This window comes from Cenococcum geophilum, assembly GCF_001692895.1.
Source record: "Cenococcum geophilum 1.58 unplaced genomic scaffold K441scaffold_10, whole genome shotgun sequence".
Classification (NCBI taxonomy): Eukaryota; Fungi; Ascomycota; class Dothideomycetes; order Gloniales; family Gloniaceae; genus Cenococcum; species Cenococcum geophilum.
Genome location: NW_027137568.1, coordinates 228,483 through 252,420, shown reverse-complemented (window position 1 = coordinate 252,420; position 23,938 = coordinate 228,483). Strand labels below are relative to the sequence as shown.

General features: G+C 47.1%; 9 protein-coding genes across 9 annotated transcripts; 5 read left to right on the top strand and 4 right to left on the bottom strand.

Annotated features, from left to right (window-relative positions):
- Window positions 1–1,172: 1,172 nt before the first annotated feature.
- K441DRAFT_655831 (methylenetetrahydrofolate reductase 2) lies at window positions 1,173–3,768 on the bottom strand. Its single transcript, XM_067647925.1, has 5 exons — window positions 3,468–3,768; window positions 2,231–3,413; window positions 1,859–2,169; window positions 1,637–1,803; window positions 1,173–1,560 (listed from the first exon to the last, which is right to left on the bottom strand). The coding sequence occupies exons 1-5, from the start codon at window positions 3,552–3,554 to the stop codon at window positions 1,347–1,349; spliced, it is 1,962 nt and encodes a 653-aa protein (XP_067506664.1). The 5' UTR covers window positions 3,555–3,768; the 3' UTR covers window positions 1,173–1,346.
- On the top strand, window positions 3,719–5,368 carry K441DRAFT_631235 (amidohydrolase 2). The gene is made up of 2 exons (XM_067646304.1): window positions 3,719–4,076; window positions 4,130–5,368. The coding sequence occupies exons 1-2, from the start codon at window positions 3,954–3,956 to the stop codon at window positions 5,051–5,053; spliced, it is 1,047 nt and encodes a 348-aa protein (XP_067506663.1). The 5' UTR covers window positions 3,719–3,953; the 3' UTR covers window positions 5,054–5,368.
- Window positions 5,238–7,192, bottom strand: K441DRAFT_711035 (FAD-binding domain-containing protein; the record flags this gene model as incomplete). Its single annotated transcript, XM_067653896.1, has 3 exons — window positions 5,238–5,937; window positions 5,993–6,926; window positions 6,984–7,192. The coding sequence occupies 3 exons, from the start codon at window positions 7,190–7,192 to the stop codon at window positions 5,422–5,424; spliced, it is 1,659 nt and encodes a 552-aa protein (XP_067506662.1). The 3' UTR covers window positions 5,238–5,421.
- A 276-nt stretch (window positions 7,193–7,468) lies between these two features.
- On the top strand, window positions 7,469–8,444 carry K441DRAFT_675244 (N-terminal nucleophile aminohydrolase; the record flags this gene model as incomplete). Its single annotated transcript, XM_067650834.1, has 4 exons — window positions 7,469–7,499; window positions 7,558–7,617; window positions 7,671–8,058; window positions 8,111–8,444. 4 exons carry the CDS (start codon window positions 7,469–7,471, stop codon window positions 8,442–8,444), a joined length of 813 nt encoding a protein of 270 aa, XP_067506661.1.
- Window positions 8,445–8,760: 316 nt separating this feature from the next.
- Window positions 8,761–9,469, bottom strand: K441DRAFT_606052 (uncharacterized protein; the record flags this gene model as incomplete). The annotated part of the gene is made up of 5 exons (XM_067645389.1): window positions 9,342–9,469; window positions 9,242–9,285; window positions 9,056–9,191; window positions 8,895–8,996; window positions 8,761–8,842 (listed from the first exon to the last, which is right to left on the bottom strand). Exons 1-5 carry the CDS (start codon window positions 9,344–9,346, stop codon window positions 8,761–8,763), a joined length of 369 nt encoding a protein of 122 aa, XP_067506660.1. The 5' UTR covers window positions 9,347–9,469.
- A 944-nt stretch (window positions 9,470–10,413) lies between these two features.
- Window positions 10,414–13,946, top strand: K441DRAFT_547781 (DNase I-like protein; the record flags this gene model as incomplete). Its single annotated transcript, XM_067642928.1, has 6 exons — window positions 10,414–12,493; window positions 12,559–12,780; window positions 12,830–13,089; window positions 13,143–13,603; window positions 13,637–13,810; window positions 13,880–13,946. 6 exons carry the CDS (start codon window positions 10,414–10,416, stop codon window positions 13,944–13,946), a joined length of 3,264 nt encoding a protein of 1,087 aa, XP_067506659.1.
- A 603-nt stretch (window positions 13,947–14,549) lies between these two features.
- Window positions 14,550–15,128, top strand: K441DRAFT_14307 (uncharacterized protein). Its single transcript, XM_067640144.1, has 2 exons — window positions 14,550–14,682; window positions 14,733–15,128. Exons 1-2 carry the CDS (start codon window positions 14,629–14,631, stop codon window positions 14,991–14,993), a joined length of 315 nt encoding a protein of 104 aa, XP_067506658.1. The 5' UTR covers window positions 14,550–14,628; the 3' UTR covers window positions 14,994–15,128.
- Window positions 15,129–16,819: 1,691 nt separating this feature from the next.
- On the top strand, window positions 16,820–21,266 carry K441DRAFT_694380 (uncharacterized protein). The gene is made up of 3 exons (XM_067652722.1): window positions 16,820–17,781; window positions 17,920–19,917; window positions 19,970–21,266. The coding sequence occupies exons 1-3, from the start codon at window positions 16,909–16,911 to the stop codon at window positions 20,933–20,935; spliced, it is 3,837 nt and encodes a 1,278-aa protein (XP_067506657.1). The 5' UTR covers window positions 16,820–16,908; the 3' UTR covers window positions 20,936–21,266.
- Window positions 21,267–21,543: 277 nt separating this feature from the next.
- Window positions 21,544–22,403, bottom strand: K441DRAFT_655823 (flavo protein). The gene has a single exon (XM_067647924.1). The coding sequence runs from the start codon at window positions 22,295–22,297 to the stop codon at window positions 21,605–21,607; it is 693 nt and encodes a 230-aa protein (XP_067506656.1). The 5' UTR covers window positions 22,298–22,403; the 3' UTR covers window positions 21,544–21,604.
- Window positions 22,404–23,938: the final 1,535 nt, after the last annotated feature.

Below are 23,938 nucleotides of genomic sequence, written 5' to 3'. Positions count from 1 at the left end.
TTTGCATCGGGTTGGCTTCTGGTAGATGGGGTACCTTGCAGTCGACAAAGTGGAATATTTATAGCGTTACAAGAATTTTGGATGGCAAAGAAAACAATTTAAGGCAGAGCCTCTTACGGAGTTTGACGGTCAAAGGCACGTCGAAAAGTTGGTTGGAGGCTTCCGCTTAGTTACGTAGGGAAGACAGAATTATATTCAGCAGAAGCTTAAGTTCTGTTGGGCCTTACAACACACTTAATGATTTGATACTCATCGAGAAATAAGTTGATTTCTCATGTTCAAGATCCATCTAACAAATGCGTAGTACTGTTTTAGTTCTGTTTGTGTGCGTTAACACCCATCTACAAGTTTCGTTATCAGAGTTAGGAGAACGCTGGAGAGCCAGCCCGTGGATTATGAACTCTGCTTACATGTTAAACCTAAATATGTTCTAATTTCTGCCAGTGATCTGCGCAACAGTGGATGTTAAGACGCCAGGATGGTTTCTCCGTTCCCGGACCGAGAATTGCTTCCCGAAAATAGTATCATTTGCTCTTTTCTAATCGAGGCCACTACGGTAGCTTTACTACCGGTCGGACGATCGCGACCTTGTTTGATGTGCATGCGATGCTCGAACAAATTGTTGAAGATCACTAGTAACGGCCATGGTTATGTTTAGTTACTAGTAGGTCAGGTAGTTGGGCCTTATGCTATGCTGCACGACCCTTTTTCATGCACTGGTAAGGCGTACGTGTACTTTAGGTCATCCAGCTATACCCATGTAGCTTTAAATAATTAAGAAACCTGTGTAAGCTCCTCTATTTATTTCCTTCTGAAGTACTTTAAGGGTTTATCCAAAGCCCAGATAGCCTAGCAAGGACTAGATGAATAACTCGCGCGTATATTTTTATCGACTATGCATAGTATGAAAATATGCGAGAGGGTGAAACTATTATTAGATCCCAAACAAACACTCCATGTCCAGCGCTGTCATTCGATGCGCTCAAGCTTGACTTATGGAGATTCATTCGGCAAAAAACTCAGGATATCTAATTCTTGGCATCATATAAATTCTACGGATGTACTGGTCTAAGGAGTTCTTTGGCACCAGCTAACTCTATACAGGCTAGAGTATTTAAGACAACACAAATGCGGTACAAGCAGTCAGGAATTTTCATAGAGGGAGATGTATTGCACGCAATAAGTCAGTGGACTTCAAAATTCATGGGAATGATATTAGATCCCGCTGTGACGCACAAAACACCTCAACACCTAGTTCATCTTTGACGCCTGCTTTCTTCCCCATCATACTTCAGTACATATGCAAAAATCCAATACTTCGCTCAGACATCCAATGCTTATCCTGCTTATTCTATAGCTAAGAAATCCCAAAGAGCACTTTTATCCAAGTACGCGTGATGAATAATATTTACCAACCAGTAATCATCTTTGATGCTACCAATAAGTTTGGCAGTGGCTGACCGTGGAGAATAGATGCGTTGCCATTCATTCCATATGCTGAATGCTTCTTCAAGCCAGGCACGGAATGAGACAGACTCGATAATAGTTGGAGTGATAATCCTTAACGTCAGTTAGCCGACATTACTGCGAGAATCCCAAATGTAGACGAAAATGGGCCGGGAAAGGAACAACGCACTCTTTCCCAGCAAATGTGCCCCAAGTTACAGGATTGACTGAACCTTCGTTGGATGCAGAGAAGTGACCTGCATTGTTACCGGCAAAATAGGTAATTTGGTCATGCTGGTCTAACCGCTGCTGTAGTTTCTTCCAATCGGCGGATGGTAGGAAAATCTCTACGAAAGGCTTGGAATAGTTTAATCAGCCCACTCATGTGTCACTTGGAGGAATCGGAAGTCACCTTTTGAAAAACGAAACCATTCCGCGGACCCCAACCAAAGATTGGATCGGTGCTTTTGACGCCATTTACGGCAGGCTGACTAGCTACACTCCACCAGCCTTTGCTATTGAGCTTGAGGAGTTCATCACGTATCGTGTTTGTTTCAGGATTGAGCCCTTCCTCGCTCCAAGGAAGAGCATCCAACTCTCCGGAGATATGTCGCCGAAATATGCTAGATATGTCGTCGACTGCTATGGGATAGCCCCAAAATCTAAGTGCTTGAGTGGTCGAGGCATGAAGTGTGGGACCGTAGCCATCAATTTCTCCAAACGCTAAATAACTGTTAGCAAGTTTTGCCAACAGCAGAGGGACTTTGTACAGGCGCAACTATACCTGGAGATCGCGCGTCCCCCCAACGGCCATTGGGGAAGTCGTCCCAAGTCGCTTCCCGTCCTAGTGCGCCTTCGCCCTCGGAGATAGCAAGTGTATTTGCTCTCGTGTTGATAGGGTCTTTCAGTACCCCTGCCTCGTCCTCCGGTGCTTCGAAGCTCGCGTTACTGGACTTAGAAGATTTTGTAATAATGACACGATTGCGCGGACCTGAGTTCACCGATGACAGTCGTCGACGATCCTTAGATGTGACAGCTCCCTCCGGTGGCACAAGATTAGCCAAGTAGTCAAAAGTTATCGCTTCTTCTTCTTCTTCTATAAGAGCCTGCGGGATTAGGTGGCATCTTTCCAAGATGTGTGCAACTGCTTTCTCAAGATTCAATGTGTAGAAATGAAATCCTTTCTTTCCAGTTCCTTGCGTTTTCTTGACGCGTTCGATAATCTCGCTCAATATATCGACACCAATCTGTTTCACCAACTCATCATCACCTTTGACAGCATTCAAACGCGCAAAAATATCCGGGGGTAGTTTAGCATGGCTTAATTTAGTCGTCCGTCGAAGTATCTGATAACTCTGTATTGGCATCAAACCCGGGATAATTGGGATTGTCTTAAAAACCCCCGATGGATGTGTCCGAAGCAACTTTTCAAACCTACCGTATGCCTCGACGTCAAAAAAGAGTTGTGTCATGATGAAGTCTGCTCCGGCCTTTGTCTTCTCTACCAAATACGGTAAGTCAAATAGGGGATCCTGATGTTCTGGATGTGACTGGTCTGCGTGGCCCTCTGGATATGCAGCGACTCCGATGCAGAAATAGTCTCCATACTTCTTTCGAATATAATGTACCAAGTCTATTGCCCAGGTAAACTCGTCGTTGGAGTCTCCTCCAAGCAGTTGTGCTTCGTCCCGGTATTCCTCGCTCCTTGGCGCGTCTCCGCGCAAGGCTAGAATGTTACGAATTCCTAGTGCCTTTGCTTGTTCTAGCGCATCATCCACAAGGGAACGACTCATATTTGTGCATGTCAAGTGGAGGCATGTGGTAAGGCCCAATTGGCGTTGGCAGATCTCGGCGAGCTCGAGGGACTTGGTGGCTGTGGAACCTCCGGCACCCCACGTTACCGTGACGAAGAGCGGCCGCAGTGCCCGGGACATGCGCTCTAGGCGAGTTTGAAGGTTAGAAAACCCCTGGAAAAGTCAGTGTGGGGAATGCCGAGGAGGGTAGAATTACGAGTGTAATACCATTGAAGTCTTCGGTGGGAAGAACTCCAGCGAGAAGTAGGTCGCATCTTCAGGCAGAGCAGCGATCTTATCCGTAACCTTCTCCATCTTGCCGGCCCGGTATGCAACGGCTAAGTGGTTGAGGAGTTACTGTGGTGGTTGTGTTGGTCATGCTCAACTCAAGCGTGCGAAATTGTTTAAATAAAGTGCGGCAGCGAGGGGAAGAAATAACGGACTGGAAGTGGGGCAGACTGAAAGACGTCCAGCGCAACTGCAGCAATCACGATAGTCCAATACTAGCTAATGCCAGTAAACCTGTCGTATGGGAAGTGCATAATAAGGGCTTGGAAGACGGCTGCGGCAGTCCGGTTTTCTGCTCACACTTATTTATATCGGATCTAGTCCTCCAACATGACTTCTTTACAACTTATCCGGCCCCACGACAACTCTCCCCCTCTCCTACATACATAACGAAAGGTTACTTCTTTATTCACAGTAGCATAAAAAATGGCCGAAACTTCTCAGCTTCCACAGCGTATAGATACGCATTCGCATTTCCTTCCACCCGAGTATCGTGAGGAGCTCGCTCGCAATGGCCATAAAAACCCAGATGGGATGCCCGCCATACCAGTAGAAGTCCCTTCGCTCCCGCAACAAAGTACACCAATTGACTCATGTTATAGTCATGGTCCCTAGAATCTCATCTCAGCATGATGGCTGAGACAAATGTCAGCAAATCAATCCTTAGCGTCAGCACCCCAGGAATCCATCTCGTGCCCGGTGACGATGCTCTCGCCCGGCGTCTGGCCCGCAGCTGCAATGCCTACGCTGCCTCCTTGAAGCGCGCCCACCCATCCAAATTTGGGTTCTGGGCCTCTTTGCCCCTCCCAGACGTCCCGGCCGCGCTGGAAGAGATCGAAGTAGCACATGCCGAGGGAGCTGACGGTTTCTGCCTCCTTACAAACTTCCACGGCCATTACCTTGGATCCGAGCGCTTTCAACCCGTGTTCGAAAAACTGAATCAGATAAAGGCAACCATTTTCATTCATCCTACCAGGCCTTGCATTGCCTGTGGCTCGTCCGGCACTGCATCATCTCCACTGGTGATCAGTGCCACACCGCTAGCCTCTCAACACCCCCTTCCGATGTACGAATTCTTCTTTGATACTGCCCGCGCCGTAACAAACCTTTTCTTGAGCGGTACCATCTTTCGTTGCCCTGATATCCGCTTGATAATCCCGCACGTTGGGGGTGCTCTTCCCCCAGTTCTTTCCCGCTTCATTGGCTTTTCGCATGTTATCCCCGGCGGCATTTTAATGAGCGATGCCGAAGTCCGCCAGGCATTGGCACGCCAATGCTATTTTGACTTAGCTGGGTTTTGTTTTGCGGGTGATAAGGGGGGGAGCGGGCAGTTGGCAGCCTTGATTAAGGGGTATGGCATTGGGTATGATAGGTTTTTATATGGTAGCGATTTCCCCTTTACGCCAGCGTCGGCTGTCAAGGACTTTGCAGTCAGAATGAAGGACGGATTGGAGGACTTATTTGGAGAAGAAGAGCGGAGAGCAATTTACGAAGGGAATGCAATAAAGTTGCTTTCTGGTCAGTGAGGGCCTGTGAAGAGACTGTTGATGTATCTAAAAACCGGGGAAAGGTTTCTAGAGAATAATAAAGTAAGAAAGCAAGAAGTTAATGTTACAAAAAAAGTCTTCATCACTATCATATTCATATATCTCTAAAGTTCTCGCTGTTTACATGCGCATTGAGTGCTAATTTGACTGCTCGTAATTATCGCGGTTGTGCTACTGTAACAATCTAAACAAGAGATATAGTAATAAGCATATCATGTTTGCGTGCTTTATTTCACCACCCCTTTCTAGACATTACATTGATCTAGTGCGTATAGTTATATATACTTATAAGGGTTCATGATTCCGTTCTACAGTCATGTCAGCGAGTAACATCTCGAAACAGGCCTTCACGGGTAAACAAAACTTACAGGATCGTACATATCTTTAATTTGTTTCATCAGTTTGATCATCGTCTCACTGCGGCTATATCCAATAAACGGCTTTTTCGCAATCCCCAGTCCATGCTCGGCACTAATACTGCCATTCTTCCTATTCACCCATTCATAAACAAAGGGCTCTAGCTGTTTTTCCACTTCTTTATCGTACCGCCTCGTCGGCACATTAAGATGTAGATTAGCATCGCCCATATGCCCATAGCCCACGACATCCACAACTGAATAAGATTCATCATTTCCAACTAACCCAGCCTCGGTAAGTCTATCCCGTACATCGTTAACAAGATCATACATGGAAGATATTGGGAGGGACAGATCGTATTTGTAGACACCTCCCCAATGCCCAAGGCATTCTGGTATGCCTTCACGACAAGCCCAAAGCTCTTGGATCTGGGTTTGGTCTTGAGCTAAAACTCCATCAGAGACCACGGACGTTTCCATGACATGTTCAAGGAAGTTCTGTAATTTCTGCAGGGTTGCTTAGTTATTGGTCCATCAAACTAGTAAATCCGTCTTCACCTACCTCACTATCATGGTCAGTGTTGGATCCGCTGGTCTCAATCAGGCAGTAAAAAGGATATTCTCCTCCCAAGGGCATTTTCTTTCCTGTAGCTTTATTAACCAACTTCTGACTTCGCCCATCCATAAGTTCGAATGCAGATAGAATTTCCGATAGCTGATTTTTAGCTTCTCTGAAAGCCTCTTGGCATTTTTCATAGCTTTCAAGACCGAAGTACGCCACATTTATGGCTGGTGATCGCTGTGGACACAAAATGGATATGCCAGTAATAATGCCAATGGTACCTTCCCCGCCAATGAAGAGTTGTTTGATATCGTAGCCTGTGTTGTTCTTTCGCAGCTTGGATAGGTCATCTACTACGGTACCATCGGGCAACACAGCCTCGATTCCAAGAACGTTACCGTGCAGACTTCCATACCTAAGCAATCGTAAACCCCCAGCGTTGGTGGCGACGTTCCCCCCGATTTGGCACGACCCTTTTGCTCCAAGGTCGAGTGGAAATATATGATTCTTTTCCGCCAGAAAATTGTCTGCGACCCCTAAGATAACACCAGCGTCTGCAACAAAAATCCCTGAGACTTCATCGAATGACCGAATATTATTCATCCGCTGTAGGTTTATGACAATCTCGTCGAAAACCGGGACAGAGCCTCCAACGAGGCCAGTGTTGCCTCCTTGTGGGACCACTGCAAGCATGTTGTCGTTGCAGTACTTTAGTATCTTACTGACTTCCTCGGTCGACCCCGGTTTGAGAACAAGCTTCGAGTGACCGCGATATTTGCGCATCCAATCGCTGTTGAATGGTTCAATGTCATCAACTGCATCGGAAGATACGCCGTCTATAACAGCTGATTGCAAGCTAAGGACTTCTCTGAAGAAATTTACATGTTCCTTGGTAATCTGGGCGAACTTTGAATCTCGTTTAAGCTCGGGATATCTACACCAGAGCTCAGTATAGCTTTTATAGCGTTAAAGCTAGAGGGAAGGCTCATACGAGTCCGAAGTGAACTTGATAGCCTTCGTAGGAGCTGGCCCACCCTTAACTCCTCCATTTTCATCCGGTTGATGTGGCTCTGATGTCGCCGCAGTGCTCCCCGTCCATCGTACTTGAGCAGCCGGTCTTATACGAGAAGTGCGCTGGAGAGTGCCCGGAGAGCATCTTATTCGGCGCAAAGACAGCGCCAATCTGGAAGAACTCGCCATTGAGGGCAATGGGTAGAGAAGGAAGAAGCGGTGGAGAACAAAAGGCGACTAAAGACTCGCTGATATCGTCATGTCAAGAGATTAATTTTGGTGGTCCAAGCTCGACCTCAAGATCTTGGCGGCCAGGCTGAACAGCGACGCGGAAGCTCCTGCATAGTAAGGCGCTCTTCACATCTCACATCAAAAGACACCCACTAGCTGTTTAGTAGCTGCCACTACTGTTAACACTTTCACTGTTACAGCTTCGCCAAATACTCCGAGCACCAAAGCCTCAACATGGCTTCGGGATATGACCGAGCTCTCTCAGGTACGGAGGAGAGAACAGCAATCACTGTCTGGAGCAAGCAACTAATCAACATCTCTAGTCTTCAGCCCTGATGGACACGTCTTCCAGGTCGAGTATGCTCTCGAAGCTGTGAAACGAGGTAATTTATCCGACTAAATACTCGATTCAACGACTCTAAAAAATGCCCCATAGGTACTTGTGCTGTGGGAGTGAAAGGCAAGGACATTGTCGTGCTTGGATGCGAGAAGCGATCTGCAATGAAGCTGCAAGACACACGGATTACCCCTTCCAAAATCTGTCTTGTCGATACCCACGTGGCCCTCGCTTTCGCAGGCCTCAATGCCGATGCACGCATCTTAGTTGACAAGGCACGGTTGGAAGCGCAATCTCATCGATTAACGGTTGAGGACCCGGTGTCAATTGAGTACATCACCAAGTATGTTGCTGGAGTACAGCAGAGATACACACAAAGTGGCGGTGTTAGACCCTTCGGAATTAGCACACTTATTGTTGGTTTCGACCCAAATGACAAGACGCCGCGCTTATATCAAACCGAACCTTCAGGCATCTATTCGGCATGGTTAGTCTCAATTCCTCAGTGAAGTCTTTGTTCCTATATTGACAGCAAACAGGAAGGCAAACGCCATCGGACGATCTAGCAAAACAGTACGAGAGTTTCTAGAGCGGAACCACAAAAGTGATATGGACAGAGAGGAAACTATTAAGTTGACGGTGAAGTCCCTGTTGGAGGTTGTTCAAACTGGCGCGAAGAACATTGAGATTGCGGTTATGGCACCTGGCAAACCTCTCGAGATGTTACCTGTTGAGGATATCGAAAAATATGTGGAGAGCATAAATACTGAGAAGCAAGAGGAGGCGGCGAATAGGAGGCCAGGTCGCACGCCTGGGACTGGTACAGCAGCTATCCTCACGCGCCCGTCTGGCGAGGGGCCTTCAGCGTCATAGTTAGCAGTAAGCTTCGGAAAGGGCCTTGATGGAGACCAGCATTGGCGTTCGGATGATATAGAGCCTTTTGGGATCTGTACAGTACGAAATAGCAGCTTATGGCCTGTCTGAAATACTCTATATCGGCCTCAATCCTGCTGTCGTTGTATGCCTCAGTGCTCCCTAATGTTCGTCCCAAGAAACATCCTCTACCGAAGCAATCTGATTTCTTTCCAGCCTCTTTACAACGCCAAAATCCTCCGAATCGCTCGATGTTATGCAGCTAAATAGGTCATATAATCATCCCTCATAGTCCCTTGTTTTGCCTCATCATCCCTCATCCCAATCTGTCTGCTGCGTCTTGGACGTTGAAAATTGTCCGTTGGTCTTCCCCCCGCACACGCTCGTCTTTCAGCATCCTGAAGAGGTTGTGAGCATTATTTACCAGTATGTACTCATAGTTATGCTCACCTAGAATCTATTCGTATATCCTCACCTTCCACCTGCAGTGACGGTTTCGGTGTTTTTGCTTCCAAAACAAAATGGTTATCGCAGTGCGGACAGTACTCATCGCTACAACTAAAATTAGAATCTGCCTTATAAGTTAAGCAATATAACCGTGGTGTACCCACCTTTCCTCAAATTCCTTTGCGTCTTTGCGAAAGCATTTCTTACACTTCTTGCAAGCAAATGTCATATCGAAACTCTGGAGGAGGGTGTGATCTTCCTGCTCCCGGTGACATTCTGCACAATCAAACCATTTACGGCCTAGAGGTATTTAGGGTGCGGCATTTTAGTGTTATAGAAGAAGCACTAACAGCATGGCGAGCGGATGGAGACTTGGGCGTTGAGAATGTGTTTACTGCGGACATCAGCACGGAGGTTATATGAAATGAGAATCGTACATATCCAACATACCACATATTTCCAAATAATAGAGAGTTTTCCGGGCTACTCTATGACAAAGTCTCTAACGGTTGTGTTCCTGAGCGCGTCGCCCCCGGTTGTACAATAGTGGGACAGGGTGCACTGCAAGGAGGGGAGTGATCGCCGCTGTCTGCACAAGCGGCCGCCCGGCGCGAGGAAAATGATGGCTATGGCGTTCCTCGCCGAGAGATGGTGAATCTGGGGGAGCGAAACGTCAGCCCTCAACATCATTATTCGCTACACCAACTCTCGCAATCGAGTCTTAAATATCTCAGGCCCCTCTCTAATACTGAAACTCTAGCCAGATCTCTAAAAGCTTGGTCCCCTGTCTAGAAGAACCAAGCCAGTCCTTGACCTCCTCACAAAGCGTACGCCTAGCATCTCAGCAATATCTACAACGAACCGCTTCTGGAATCCGCCGCAGAGTCCCGGCTATATTAAAATAACCGGCTGGCCCTGGATAGGTCTACTGTCATTATTAGTACACTTCCAACCTCTTCTCTTCGCCTTCCAAGAGCGAAATCGAGCGCAGTCTTCATGAAGCCTGCGCTCTGCGTGAGCTTCGCCCTTCGTTCCACGCAAGTTCTTGCGCCTCAATGGTTTTTTCTAGCTCGCGGTCGATGCGCATCTACGTATTAGAACCAGGTGTCGGTTGAAATTAGGCATTGTCGCAATGGAGCACTCAACAGAAGAAAACACCGATGGATCGTCCATTGTATATCCTATCCTGCCATTATTAAGTTCGCAAACTAACACGGACACTCAGAAACCAGTCTCATCGCTTCGAAGTCATTTCGAAAGTATGCTGAATATGAATAAATCTTCACTAACTCCCTCGATTACCTCCCCGATGCAAGCGTCGCCTACCACACATGACAGACTAGAAAGACTAGAGGACCAAAGGTCGCGGCTTGATGGCCGAATCTCCCTTGATATAGCACGAGACAATGGACCACATACATCATCACCCCATCTATCGGACTTCAGCGGGCCTGATCCACTCACTCCCGGTATTAGAACCCTGCGAACACCTCTGAGTAAACCTAAACCAAGACCTACATCAATGGTCACATTCTCCCCTCCAAGATCTCCGCCCCGGGTCACAGTCCAATCACCCAACTCTCCTCCAAAGCCGTCAGAACCTCATATCCATGCGCCTACCCCTTCTCGGGCAATACCTCAAAGTTCACTGGATACACCAGGCTCTCGATCCGGCTCGCCTCAAGTAAATGGGACTCGCTACTTCAAGATCCCAAGCCGATCTCCAACTCCTGCTATAGAAGCAAAGCAAACTCCCTTTTTACAGTCAACAACAGTTCTGACGAGCTCAATGGATCCTCGCAAGACTCTATTTACTGAAAAGGAAAGTAATTCGAAGGTCCAGCTATCTGCACCTAGTCCTGGGGCTCCTCCGCCGATTAATCGCGCCGGGAAACCAAGGATACTAAGCAAACCACCATCTTTCACAGAAGCAGGCAACAAGGCAACGCTCGCGCCGGAATCAACCGTAGACCCATCAGAAGAACGGGTATCGCCCTTCAGTACGCCACCAAGCAGCGAAGGTAGCTTTCAAGGCGATGAGTCGTCTCCTTCACATATCCATGAACATTTGAAACCACGGGTATCATCATCCAAATACACCGCATCCAACCGTGAAAACTACTTTATCCCGCCACCGAAACATCCTTCAGTGGTGGATAAGAATAAAAGCTCCGACGCTAGAACCCTGGGTTTTCAGCCGAAGAAACAACTTCCATTTAGCCGAATACAAATGAGTAGCGACTTGCCTGAGGATCGTCCTGGACTCCCGCCCCGTCGTGACACAGTCGATGTTCGAGCGAGCATGTCAATATCAAGGCCGCAGCCTCCTGAGCCCCCTGTACGAAGGTCTATGGACAATTTCCGACCGACGGGGTTAGGCACGGATACCACAAAATTCATGCCTCCCCCAAAGCGGACTCAGACCATTGCTTCGCCCAGCACTTTATCGAGCCAAACTCTCAATCCTATAAATACTATTAGATCCATGACACGAGCTTCTGCTGAATTAAGGAGACCCATACCTTCTCAGATAACTCAAGCTACGTCTTACACGGACGATTCAGATACAGAACCGCCATATGACAAGACTGCCCCTACGCTTACTGACTACCCTGACTCATCGCAAGCCAATCGCAGGCCTCCAGTTTTTAAGGACGCAATACGTGAAATACCTACCAAGTATGAGACCAAGCTATTCGCTATCTGTGGCGAATATATCTGTACTACTGGATATGTCACTCGTGTCTGGAGCCTCCTAACTGGTGAGGTACTGATGAGTCTCAGTCATGGTGACACCGTAAAAGTCACCGCAATATCTTTCCGACCTGCAAAGGATGTTGAAGATGAAGGCAAACAAATTTGGCTTGGCACTAATACAGGCGAGATCCACGAAATAGATATTCCCAGCCAAAGTGTGGTATTTACAAAGTCTAATGCCCACGCACGAAGCGTGATCACTAGAATTTACCGATGTGCTGCCGAGATGTGGTCTTTGGACGATGAAGGAAGAATTCACATATGGCCACCTGACGAGACAGGTTCTCCAATCCTTGCGCAAACCCCGAACAGCTTCCGAGTGCCTAAAGGTCATACATTCTCCATAATTTCGGGTACCCAGCTCTGGATTGCCACAGGGAAAGATATCAGAATATATCAGCGTAGTAATGATGTCAATTCATTTATTCAGATCCTGCAGCGCCCACTTTCTCAACCCAACGTGGGCGAAGTTACATCAGGCGCCATATTAAGTAGTCAACCAGACAGGGTATATTTTGGCCATAACGACGGAAAAGTCACGATTTATGCGAAGAAAGACTTTGCCTGCTTGGGAGTCATCAACGTCAGCCTATACAAGATCAGTTCTCTGGTCGGTGTTGGCGATTATCTGTGGGCTGGGTACATCACAGGGATGATTTATGTCTATGATACAGCTAGTCACCCATGGAAGGTGAAAAAGGATTGGCACGCTCATGAAAATCCTATCGCAGGGATTGCAGTTGATCGAACTAGTATCTGGAAGCTCGATCGCTTACAGGTGGCATCCTTGGGCACTGACAATATGCTACGCCTCTGGGACGGGATGTTGAGAGATGATTGGCTGGGTAAGTCGTCAGTTTCTCATTCGTTTCCTACTCGAGAGTGCCGTTACTGACAGTCCTGTTTTCAGAGGCTCAAATGCAGAAACACGATGCCGATTACTGCGATTTCAGAGAGGTGACAGCAGTTGTCATGACTTGGAATGCTGGCGCATCAAAACCTACTAGTCTGCGGCACGACGAACGAGATGCGAACTTCTTTCGGGAACTTTTGCAGCCGCAAGATCCGCCTGATATACTTGTCTTCGGCTTCCAGGAGCTTGTTGATCTCGAAGATAAGAAGGTCACAGCGAGTAAGCTATCTATATCCTACGTAATGCTTCAGCGGCTAACATACGCAAGGGAGCTTTTTCAAGAGCAGCAAGAAAAAAGACGCAACCGAACAGGAGCACATGAGCCATCAGTATCGTGCTTGGCGGGATCACCTTGTACGTTCCATCGACGAACATATGCCGCCATCCCAGCCTTATACGCTATTACATACTGCAAACCTTGTGGGGCTCTTTACTTGCATCTTCGTCAAAACCTCAGAACGGTTGAAGATACGTGATGTAAATGCTGCAGAAGTGAAGCTTGGTATGGGTGGCTTGCATGGAAACAAAGTGCGTAAATCACAGTATCATTCACCGGGTTTCAGAAGCTAATGTACTTACAGGGTGCTCTTATCGTCCGATTTATCATTGATGATAGCTCACTCTGTTTTATCAACTGTCATCTTGCTGCTGGACAGACACAGACTGTGCATCGGAACAATGACATTGCGGCAATCATGGAGACGGATGCTCTACCTGCGCGTCTTGATCCGGCTGCACGATCAGACATATTTGTAGGGGGAGGTGACGGGTCAATGATTCTCGATCACGAAATTTGTATCTTGAACGGAGACCTTAACTACCGCATAGACACGATGCCCAGGAATACAGTCATTGACGCGGTCAAGGGTAACAATCTTGGCAAGCTTCTTGAGAGAGATCAACTACTTCTCTCGCGAAAGAAAAATCCTGGTTTCAGGCTACGTGCTTTCGTTGAGGCTCCCATCACGTTTGCTCCTACCTACAAATATGACGTCGGGACAGACAATTACGACTCAAGTGAGAAGAAGCGCTCGCCGGCATGGTGTGACCGACTGCTCTATCGTGGTCTTGGTAGGATCAAACAAGTGGATTATCGGCGCCATGAAGTCCGTGTATCAGATCATCGCCCGGTCAGCGGGAAATTTAAAGTGCGGGTGAAAACAATATCTCCCAAACGACGGATTCTGGCACGAGAGCGGTGCGAGCAAGAGTTTGAGGAGGCCAAAAAGCGCATTGCGACAGATACGAAGTGAGTTCAGCCTGCTGCACGAGGGTGGGCGAAGATGAGTTTGAGATACTAATACGATATTATTACCAGGCTCGATTATCTCATCAATGTTTTCGGTGTCTCGGCTAAAGAAGCGCAAAGACTGCTCAAGGTGTAGCATGTTGTGGAACAGCAATGGTGTGAGTATCTTGGCGTGCGGAGGCTGATTGATACATATCGGCGTGGCGTGGAGCATTTCCGGGTGGTTTCTTCTCCTTACAAGAGATACATTGTAAATGTCACCTACTGACGGGGCGCGAAAGCGCGTTGTTCAGACATCAACATCATGATGACGTAACTTGAGAAATGATGGGCATTTTCTTCAAGCGATATAGAAAAAAGACCCCGAGCCCAGGGTCCAGAAATTAGCTCACAGGCGGGTAGCCTGAATACATCAATGAGTCAATCGCCACCTCGGCTTGCTAGAACCTTTTCATGGTCATAAGATCCGCTCCCAGACTTAATGCTTCTATCAATCGCTCTACAACTCACAATTCAACCTTAGCTTTATTCACACGTCACACGACACTAGCCCGACGACTTCCACTCATCATGGATAAGAAACCAGGCACGTGGAGAATCCACTACTGGCTTGAGCGAGTGGAAGAAAAGGGCTCCATACAGGATTCACGGACCCAATGAGAAATTTCAAACTCGTTATGAGGCTAATTGCCACTGTGGACGTGCCAAGTACCGGCTTAGTCGCCAGAAACCTTTGGATTCAAAGCTATGACATTGCACTACGTGCCGAATACAGCATGGTCAGTACAGATATATAAGCTCCAACCGCATGACAGTTGATGCACTTATATCTAGCTACGCCACTCCAGTGGGCTGCTATCTTCTATAAGGAGGTACGTTCGTAATCTCCCACCCTGGCCATGTACGCAAACTGATTACACAGGACATCAATTTCTCCTGCGGACACCACGACCTCGAGTGGTATGATCCTCCCGAGAAGTCAATCGAGCATAAGCTGCCGTGCAACGTTCGCTGTTCTTACTGCCACTCTCCGATTATGGACGAAGGTCGAAATATGATCTTGCTGTTCCTCTCGTTGATCCATCTGAAGACGGGCGAAGATAAGGCATTTTTCAAGCCAAGGTCAGTTTCGTTGCTCAGCAGGGATGGCAATGATAATATTGTTAGGCTTACGAATACTTAACGATATGCTAAGGCGCTATAAAAAGTGTAATAACACAACTACGTGTTTAGCTATCTATTATAAACCCCAACGGTATATCTTTTAAAGGCACTGGGGTATATATTAAAAAAGAAAATATTAAAAATACCCTTATACTAAAAAGTCTTGGCGTTTTCTTATGGATGAATATTTGCTAGAATGGCTTATGAATATATCGTTGCCACCCCTGGTCGTTGCTTTGACATGCTTCTTAACCTCCAGAACTAAAGGAATTAGCCACATGTTCTATGGTCAGCGTGTCATGGACATTCCTGATGGTTTACTCAAGTGGTCGGTGGCCTTATTGAAGACAGCCCGCCGAGCTTGTGAGGGAATTTGAAAGAAAGCGGGAGGCAGAACGGGCCAAGCGCTTTGAGGAGGGAAAGAATGAGTAAGAATGACCGTGAAGTGTTGGGGTGGCTTGAGCATTGGATCGAATAAAACGAAACGGGGGAATAGATCAAATAGCCTTGTCCTTTGAGAGATATTAGAGGCAGAAATATCCAAGCAGTCTTAGAGCAAAATAGCGCTCCGAGAGAATGCGTAGAATTGTTGCGTCGAGGCTAAGTGCATTGAAACTACGATCTGTCTTTAACGGAAACATGGCGAGATTGTTAATTAAATTATTTTTTGGAATTGTTTTTCTAGAATTGTTTCGATATTTGACCTATCCCTTGACCCGTCAACTCGCGTCCAACGTTTATCGATATGAACTAGCCAATCAGTCGAGCAGAATTTAACGCCCGTGCTGAGGAATATAAAGCTTTGATTTTACAGTAATTTGATATACCACCTAATTTTAGGAGTTAAGTCGCTTAATATAAGTACCTAATACTAAGTAGGTTAAATAAGATCTATATTAATTCTAGCATGATTAGAAGGAATTATAGTAGGTAATTAATTATGTAAGTGCACGCGTTGTAAACCTATTATTCGCGCACGGACCACGTACTAGTCAAGGGATGACAGCGAAACTAGATGTTTATAAGCTGCTCCTAGGCCTGTTTAATGTTTATGGGGTTGGAAAATATCGAACAAGAGGGAACCTCTAAAGTTTGTTTTGGACCTATTCCAATATATCAGCAAGTTATTTAGCCAATATCTCCCGTGCACATTGCTCTTAGCTGGTAATGTGTATTGCGTGTTATTAATAGAGGAAAGTGTGGCGAGAGCAACCAAGATGCGCGCATTTAATAAAATCATCTTCCTGCGAGTGTTATTGCTTCTGCTGTTCTAAACCCTTGAACCGCAGAATCACACGTCCAAGAGGCGTGTGGGTGAACATCTGGCGCACTCTCAATATTAACATAGCTTCAACTTGTACCAGCCAGAATCGGCGGCAGTGTCCGTTTCAAGAGCTTCTGCGTGCAACACATTACGTGATTGAATTTTAAAGGTGATGACCAGAAGCCCACGAAGACAGACCAGTTTGTGAATGATTTTTGAATAATATGACTCCCACCCACCTTGTCCCACAACACTAAAGCCAGGCCACTGGTAGCAGGGACAGAGACAGACGTATCATTTTAGCTCTACAGTGTCCCCTACACCACTCTCTAACTATCATCTACGTCGTCTTATTTTACTCTATCCGTCACTCTTAGAAACAGGTTTTATCTTGCTCCAGCACAAGGTTAGTTGTCACTCGCTCTGCTTTTATTTTCCCCTTCCGCTCTCGCCTGCATCAGACGCCCTTGCCTCCTCCGTGCTCAGATCTGCGCCGACAGGGAACGCTTTGGGCAAGTTCCGCGGACCGTCACCTGGGCACGTGTAACGCGATTTACCTTCTTTCACCCCTCTTGTCCTCCACTATAGAGACTCTCTTCCTAACCATGGACTCTTTAATTAGCCCAAGATATTCCAACACTCTCTTCGTGCATTGCGGTTCCGCCGCATAATGTCTCCTTCGAAGGTACAGAAACGCAAGCGGAATCCTTCAAACTTCAACCCAAAGAAGAGACGCAAGGGGCGGGAATCCAGTAAGCCTGGGCGAGGAAAGAGTCAAGGGAGTCGGGAGAAGCAAGCGAGTAATAGTAGGGAATATTTGGCTCGCGAAATCCTGAACGAAGACAAGAAGAAGGGCTACTACATTGACTGGGAGGACGACCCAATAACTGGAGAATCCTTTGAACCTACTTGGGAACCCAAAGGATGTGCCAATGAAGCACTAATAGCCGACTGGGAGAAGAAGAAGGCTGAACGCAAATCCGCAGAGAAAAATACTTCAAAGCAAAGAAAGAAGCGGGACTCAACTACCAAAAAACACCTGAGGCGCGTCGATAAGGTGGTGGAGAGTTCACCAATATCTCAAGACACACCTTCGTACACGCCAATACTCAGGGAGCTACAAAACAACGGCGAACAAAACGGGCACGCTGCTGGGGCACATCTGGAACATTCCAGTCTAAAGGCCAACGGCTTACTTTCACCTTCACCTGCTGCGACTGCTGTTCCCCCCCAGACCCCTATCGTTCAGGTAACACAAACCAGCGGCTTCGACCCGGAGGATTACGAGCGCTTCTCATTGCAACAACAGACGCAAACGCAGATTGGATTTTCTCCTAGGAAGACTCTTGAGACTCCTAGTACGAGCAGTTCCGCCAGTCCACAATCGCAAGCATTTACACTGCCCAAGAAATTTACATTTGGTGGTGTAATACCTGATTCTCAAAGCTTGCCTGGATCCTCTAGCTATATTCCCTCCGCTCAAGCCTCCTCTGGCTTAAATCCAAATCAGATTCGGAGCTTACGCAGCGACAGCATAACAGAGGTAAGCCATTTTTCTTGGGTAATTAAAGCGACATTCACCTATATGCCTGCTATTATTAGGGGACGAATTATCTCAAACTGCCAGCTACCTTAAGATACAGTATAGCTTTCCTCCACATGCTAACAGATAGATTTACAGACACAGAATTTTGCCTCTACTGTCGAGAAAGTCTCAGTCTCTAGCTCTCCTGTACCTGTTCCTGAGACTGGCCCTACCGAAGATCCATCTAGCCCTCTTATCGCCCAGGTACCCAGTCACACTGATCCGGTTGAAACTGAATCGCCGGATAAGCCGCTCACCTCCATCTCACAGGATACGCCTGAAAAATCTCAATCCTACTCTACAATTAGCACGAGCTACTACCATTTGGGGGAGAAACCTAAGCCTTCACAGGACGAACAACAAGCTTCAAAGCAGGGGGGCGAGGTTGATCGTCGTGACTTTGCCAGTAACTCTCAAGTAGAAACAGTCGAATCAAGAGAGTCTGAAGCACGGATTCAACACAGCATTCCTCAATCTCCAATCTCAATCACCGAGTATTTACAAGAAGGCCAAGTTGTCCCTGGAGTAGGCTTCTTGACTGGCAGCCAGGACGACTCTGCGGGCGTCATTCATCCTACAACTGAAGTCCCTACTGCTCATAGTAACGCAACCCCTAGCCGAACGTCCGCTTCGGACGACGAGGCCGAACCGGTCTTACGTGCCCGGCGCCCGCATTCTACCCCTGGACTACTAAGGCGGCTGAATCGAGACGAATCTGGTCAGTCACAGAACTATAAGACCTCATCTCTACCACCAGTCCCTTCGCAGTCGCTGAATAAATTTGGCACCACGGCACCTCCTCCACTTCAAACGCCGCTAGATTTATCTGTATCGCTAAGAATGAACCCCTCGGGTGAGCCGGCCATGAGTATGACCGAGCATTACAAGCTCGCCAAGGCTGAGCGTCGACGAAAGTTGCAAGAGCAGTCACGGACTGGGTCCGGCACTCGGTCTCCCTCTATTATCCCAGATCAGGCACCGCCACAAGCGCCTCAGACCTCTCTCCGAGCATCAAACTTGTCAAATCTGGCCCAAGAGATGTCACCCCCTCCAAAGCCTCCTATCGCCTCGGTTTCGTTAGGTATCACTACTACAGTCGAAACGAAGTCGGCTACAATTGATCTGCTTGATGAGCCGCGACTTGATACTGGGGAGTATATTGTGCCTCTATCTATGGAGGGTCTTCAGGGAGATCAGTATCGAAAAATCCTATGGGAGGACCGGGATTTAATTAAGGAGTTTGTTAGTAAGCCTCATGCTACAGATTCGCCAATCGTTGGTAATGTCCGTGCTCTCCTTGAGAGAGTTCAAGATATTGAGGGCCATATGGATCTTATCAATGCTGGTACCTTAACACAAGCAGACGTTCGGCCAGAGGATCAAGCTATGTGGGACATAAACTGCAGTGTCAAATTTAGGTTCCTAGGTGCCCTTCTTGACTGTTTACGGGAGAGGAACATCCATATTGTTCTCCTTGGAAGGCCTACTCGATTTCTCGATATTGTGGAGACTTTTCTCAAAGGCAAACATATTGATTACGAATACCCAAGTGAGCTGAGAAAAGCAAATCCTTCCCAAGTTAAGAGCGCCCTAGGCGTGACCATCCTCGCAACTAGTGGAGAGGCTGCTGGTGCTGTCATTCGTGGTGCTGACCTGATTGTATGTCTGGATGGGACCTCTAGTAGATCGCAGGTTCAAGGACTGCGGGACACTCACATAATCGATGCCACCTTTCTCGCTCCTGTTATATCTCCAGTGATAATCAAATCAGCGGAGCATATCAATCGGTGCATACCCTCCTCAGCAAACAGTACCGAAAGGTTCAGGATTCTAGTTAGCAGTATGGCGCATCTCCGGACGGACGCTGGCAAGCTGCCGGCCGATTATCCAAGAGCCCATGCAGCCGCAGAAGAAGTCGCACGACTACTAGAACCGTCTGGAGGGGTTGACAACGCTCATGCTGAGTGGACTCTTCCCCTTATCGGTGGGATTAAGGATGCTCTCGTTTTTGAAGAAACTCAATCACAATTCTTGACAACATCGACCATGCCAACCAACACACAAGAGTCTGTTAGCGCCCAGAAGCGAGCCTTGGTAGGTTATAATATGTCGTCACCGTGAGGCACATAAAGCTAACATCATCCAGGATGTCGACCGCTCGGATCCAGCCAAGAAAATGCGTATGACACCGCAGCCTCTAGAAACTGTGAATCCTGCCGATGTTTCTATCACGCAAATCAGTGATTCGGTCGGCGATTCTTCTCACGCACAAGCCCTAGAGAATACTGCAACTACCCCGGCCAATAGTACTGGAGATGCCCCCGCGCTTCTTGCTCGCATTAAGGCCGCCGATGCCGAAATTACCTCTCTTCAAGCCCGCTTGGAAACCAGTCAAGCCCGCTTGAATGAGTATATGACCTCTCTTGAATCGTTGCAATACCGCTTCGAAGAGAGTGGCGCCGAGATCCGTGCAGTACGCAAAGAGCGCGATGAAGCTGAAATGCGCGCAGCCGTTGCTATCAAGCAGAAAGAGTCCCTTGCTGCACGCTTTGAAAAGGCAGATGAAGAGCGTAGAGCAGCTAAAGCTCAACTCGATGCTGAGCGTGCAGCCAACGTCTCCTCTGCGGACACAAACATTGCCGAACTGGGATGCCTCCGTGCCTCCTTAGCAGAAGCGGAAACAGCGAAGGACAAAGCTGAGAAGAGTATTGCGCGCAAAGAAGCAGACTTCGAGTTCCTCCGCTCAGAATACCAAAAGGCTTCGTCTGCTGCCGCTGAATATGCCGATCGCATCGAGAATCTGGAAGCCCAAAATATCACTTTAACCCGCAAAGCAGATGGTCAGGCAGCGAAGCTGAAGCGCATGGGAATTGACGAGAATCAGCGCAGTCTGTTGCGTGAAAACCAAAAGTTGAAGTTGGAATTGGGGAATCGAGAGAAGCTTCTCGCACAGCGCGAGGAAGAGCTGAGGAGTGTGAAGAACCTTAAAGGGTTGGGAATGGGAACACGTGCGGCAAGCGTACCAAGGAGCCCGAGAGTGGGTGCGAATGGGGGAAGCCGGGCAGCGAGTCCGTTGCCGGGGGGGAGAATCAACTTGTTGCGAAACCAGTGAGTGCAGTGGCGCTGACATATTCAGAGACGAGTGACTAGATGTTGAGGTTGAGCCTTGAACCCAATAGGCGTCGAAAACTCGGGGGCTTATGCTAGTCACTTCGATGCTTTTCTGCTTACCTTAAATTGAGCGCACGGTATCCAAGGCGTCCTGGTTTATGGCAGGGCGATATGGAGCATTCTGGGAGTTGGTTGCTTAGTATGCCTCGGGTATCTCTGGCTGGAGTTTTAACGAGTCCGTGGGATAAGTAGCTTATCTTTTAATATGGGGGCCTCGTTTGGTAGCTCAAACTTGAGTATGAGTTAAAACAAAGGCTTAATTTTAATCACACATATTTGTGGTTTTATGGTGACCTATCCCTTGACACGGTGATTCGGGTCCTCAGGTTATCGATAAGAACCAACGAATCAAATGTCTAAGAAAGAAAGCTGACCTTTAGCTTTCGTGTCGAATTTTTTGGATGCTACCGTAAACTCAGTCGGTCTCCTGTGTCAGCGTACCAAAATAACGCCTTTATAGGCCGTCCGAAACTCGACCGGCCACAGGTTCTGTAGTTAGCAAAAAGCCTATAATGGGAACTGTTTAATAAAGTCACATTATCTTAACATCTTGTTCTTCTCTAGAAAAAGTATGCCATGTGGAATGCAACGTTAGGAAACATAATAGACACTAAGCAAAGCCAAGCCGGTTCTCGATCACTTTAACAATCTCAGTCCATTCACACATCGCTCCTAGCCCAATGTCGCCACAGGCCAACAATTTAACTTGCGCTGGCAAGACCTCAAACCAAGCCCATTCCTTATCAAGTATTGCTAACTGTTTTGCGGTTATGGGATGAGCCCACATCATGCTATTCATTGCAGGTGCAACAATGATTGTAGGTCCTTTCCGGCTCGACGAGTCGACATCCCATGCACGTATTACATTCGTCAACAGATTATCGCAGATGCCCCCAGTCACCTTGGCTAACAGATTCGCAGACATCGGAACGATGGCGAGTAGATGAGCCCATTTGCGTAATTCTATATGCAATATATGCGAATCTCTTGTCCAAGGTTCATCCCACTCGTCTTCGTCCAAGTGAACGGCATCGACATTGGGGAGGGACGCTAGGGCGGCCACGGTAGGCTGCTCTGCAGACTGGCCTGCCAGAAAGTGGGTTGCAGATTTGGTGAGGATGACTCGAATCGAGAGGTTAGAACGGGCTTGGAAGGAGGAAATAATAAGAGGCAATTTGATGGTAGCTACAGAGCCACTTGCCGCCAAGAGTAGATGCTGTTTGCCATCGTGGATCCTGGCTGCCACGGCCGCCGCTGGCGTGCGATACTCGTCCCCAGGGCTAGGCTCTAATCTAGTTGTCATAATTATTATAAAGAGGCCGCGTAGAGAGAATTACTGCGGACATATGGCCGACGTTAAGACTGGAAAGATTAATAACAAGAATGTATATTCCAAGGTTAAATGTAACTTAAAGGCACGTGACATGTTTAAATTTAGAGTCTTTGGGCAACATAGGCACCCCGGCGACTTATACACCAAGTTTAAACGTGCAAGCCTTGGCATAAGCGTTACCCGAATTATCCTAGCGCAGGCTGGGGTAGAGTTAAATCCTGCCCATTTAGAATCCAGTTAAAGTGCAGTTCGCTGCGCAACAGCATCTCAACGAGCACGTTATTCATAACATCTCCCTCCGTATTACTAGTCTTATCCTCCAGCTCTGGAACAGCTTGTTTGTCCGGAATACCGAAGCGTCACAATCAACTCTTGTACTCGGGAATACAAAGCTTTTAATTTTATAGTAATTTGATATATAAACTCAATTATTAGAGTCGAGTCGCTCAATATAAGGTCGCCAGCAGTCGTCCCATTCCTTACTTTCACGAGGCTTCCTTAGAGTATTTAGTAATAGCTCTAATAGAGCGTTCCGGCGTCCCATATAATGCACCTAAGTACGCCTACCAGCCTCTATGCAAGCCGAGCAGTAAACCTCCTTATTAAACGGCTTAATTTGCTCGTGCTGCGCCGTAGGGACCAATGTAATATCGTTGGTAGAGCGCTGAGGAGGGTGTTCGTCGTGCTTATCGCTTACGAATCGAGCGTTCGAATAAGGCGTCGCGGAGGTCCTTTTAAAACTGCTTGTGCCCGTCTCTACGGCTTACCCGGCGATCTTTAAGATTATAGGAAGACAGTAGGAAGTGGAACAGAGGCTTCTAGGTCCTTCTATAAACCCTCTACGTTATAAAGTACGAGTGTAATTAATCCGTAATATCCATACCGTATATATAGTAATTATTCTAGAAAATAAAGGTAGGAATAGGTAATTCTTTTTTATCTATATCGCTAAAGACCTTCTAAGTCTATCTATTACCTTTAGTATGCTATATAAAGTCTAATATATAGACCTTTATTGGTTACACAAGGTGGTGTCACGTAGCTACGGTTCGTAGATAGTATGATAATTGTTATTATATTTTTTATCTTACTTTAGGAAGGGCGAGGAGCTTAAGGCTCCTCGCCACGCTAGTGCCGCGGCGACACGTAACGGCAACTTGCCTCGCGTGACGGCAACTTGCCTGTATTCCCAACACTAGTAACTCTTCTTTTATAGTTGCCATCTATATACATATACTGCTTAACTAGCGTAACAAATATTAATCCTCCTTACTTACTATTGCTATTGTAATATAAGTCTCGCTATTCTAAAATTTGCCTCTTAGCACGTAGTGCTTTCTTACTTAGAGTTATAAGTAGATATTATATTAGGGCCGCTAAGTGTCACAGAGTAAGCATAAGTGGTAATAATATATAACGAAGTAGATATTATTAAGCTATATACATAAACTGTGTAATGAGGTCAAGACGTTGCGTAAGGAAAAAAGGTAGGAAAACGGGAAAAAAGGGCATATATTGTTAACTTAGTTGCTTAGTTAATACATACATAGGCAGAATAGGGTTTAGGTTATAGTCCTAGCAGAACTTAGCAAAATTCGGTAGAACTTAGCA

Bases quoted from the DNA above. Each gene is read 5' to 3' on its own strand.
- K441DRAFT_655831 (XM_067647925.1), bottom strand. From the start codon at position 3,554: ATGGAGAAGGTTACGGATAAGATCGCTGCTCTGCCTGAAGATGCGACC. The intron at 3,414-3,467 runs GTATTACACTCG...TGACTTTTCCAG, and splicing joins TCCCACCGAAGACTTCAATG to GGGTTTTCTAACCTTCAAAC. The intron at 1,561-1,636 runs GTGCGTTGTTCC...ACTGACGTTAAG, and splicing joins GGCACATTTGCTGGGAAAGA to GATTATCACTCCAACTATTA.
- K441DRAFT_631235 (XM_067646304.1), top strand. From the start codon at position 3,954: ATGGCCGAAACTTCTCAGCTTCCACAGCGTATAGATACGCATTCGCAT. The intron at 4,077-4,129 runs GTAGAAGTCCCT...CTCATGTTATAG, and splicing joins ATGGGATGCCCGCCATACCA to TCATGGTCCCTAGAATCTCA.
- K441DRAFT_14307 (XM_067640144.1), top strand. From the start codon at position 14,629: ATGCACTTATATCTAGCTACGCCACTCCAGTGGGCTGCTATCTTCTAT. The intron at 14,683-14,732 runs GTACGTTCGTAA...CTGATTACACAG, and splicing joins CTGCTATCTTCTATAAGGAG to GACATCAATTTCTCCTGCGG.
- K441DRAFT_694380 (XM_067652722.1), top strand. From the start codon at position 16,909: ATGTCTCCTTCGAAGGTACAGAAACGCAAGCGGAATCCTTCAAACTTC. The intron at 17,782-17,919 runs GTAAGCCATTTT...ATAGATTTACAG, and splicing joins GCAGCGACAGCATAACAGAG to ACACAGAATTTTGCCTCTAC. The intron at 19,918-19,969 runs GTAGGTTATAAT...AACATCATCCAG, and splicing joins GCGCCCAGAAGCGAGCCTTG to GATGTCGACCGCTCGGATCC.
- K441DRAFT_655823 (XM_067647924.1), bottom strand. From the start codon at position 22,297: ATGACAACTAGATTAGAGCCTAGCCCTGGGGACGAGTATCGCACGCCA.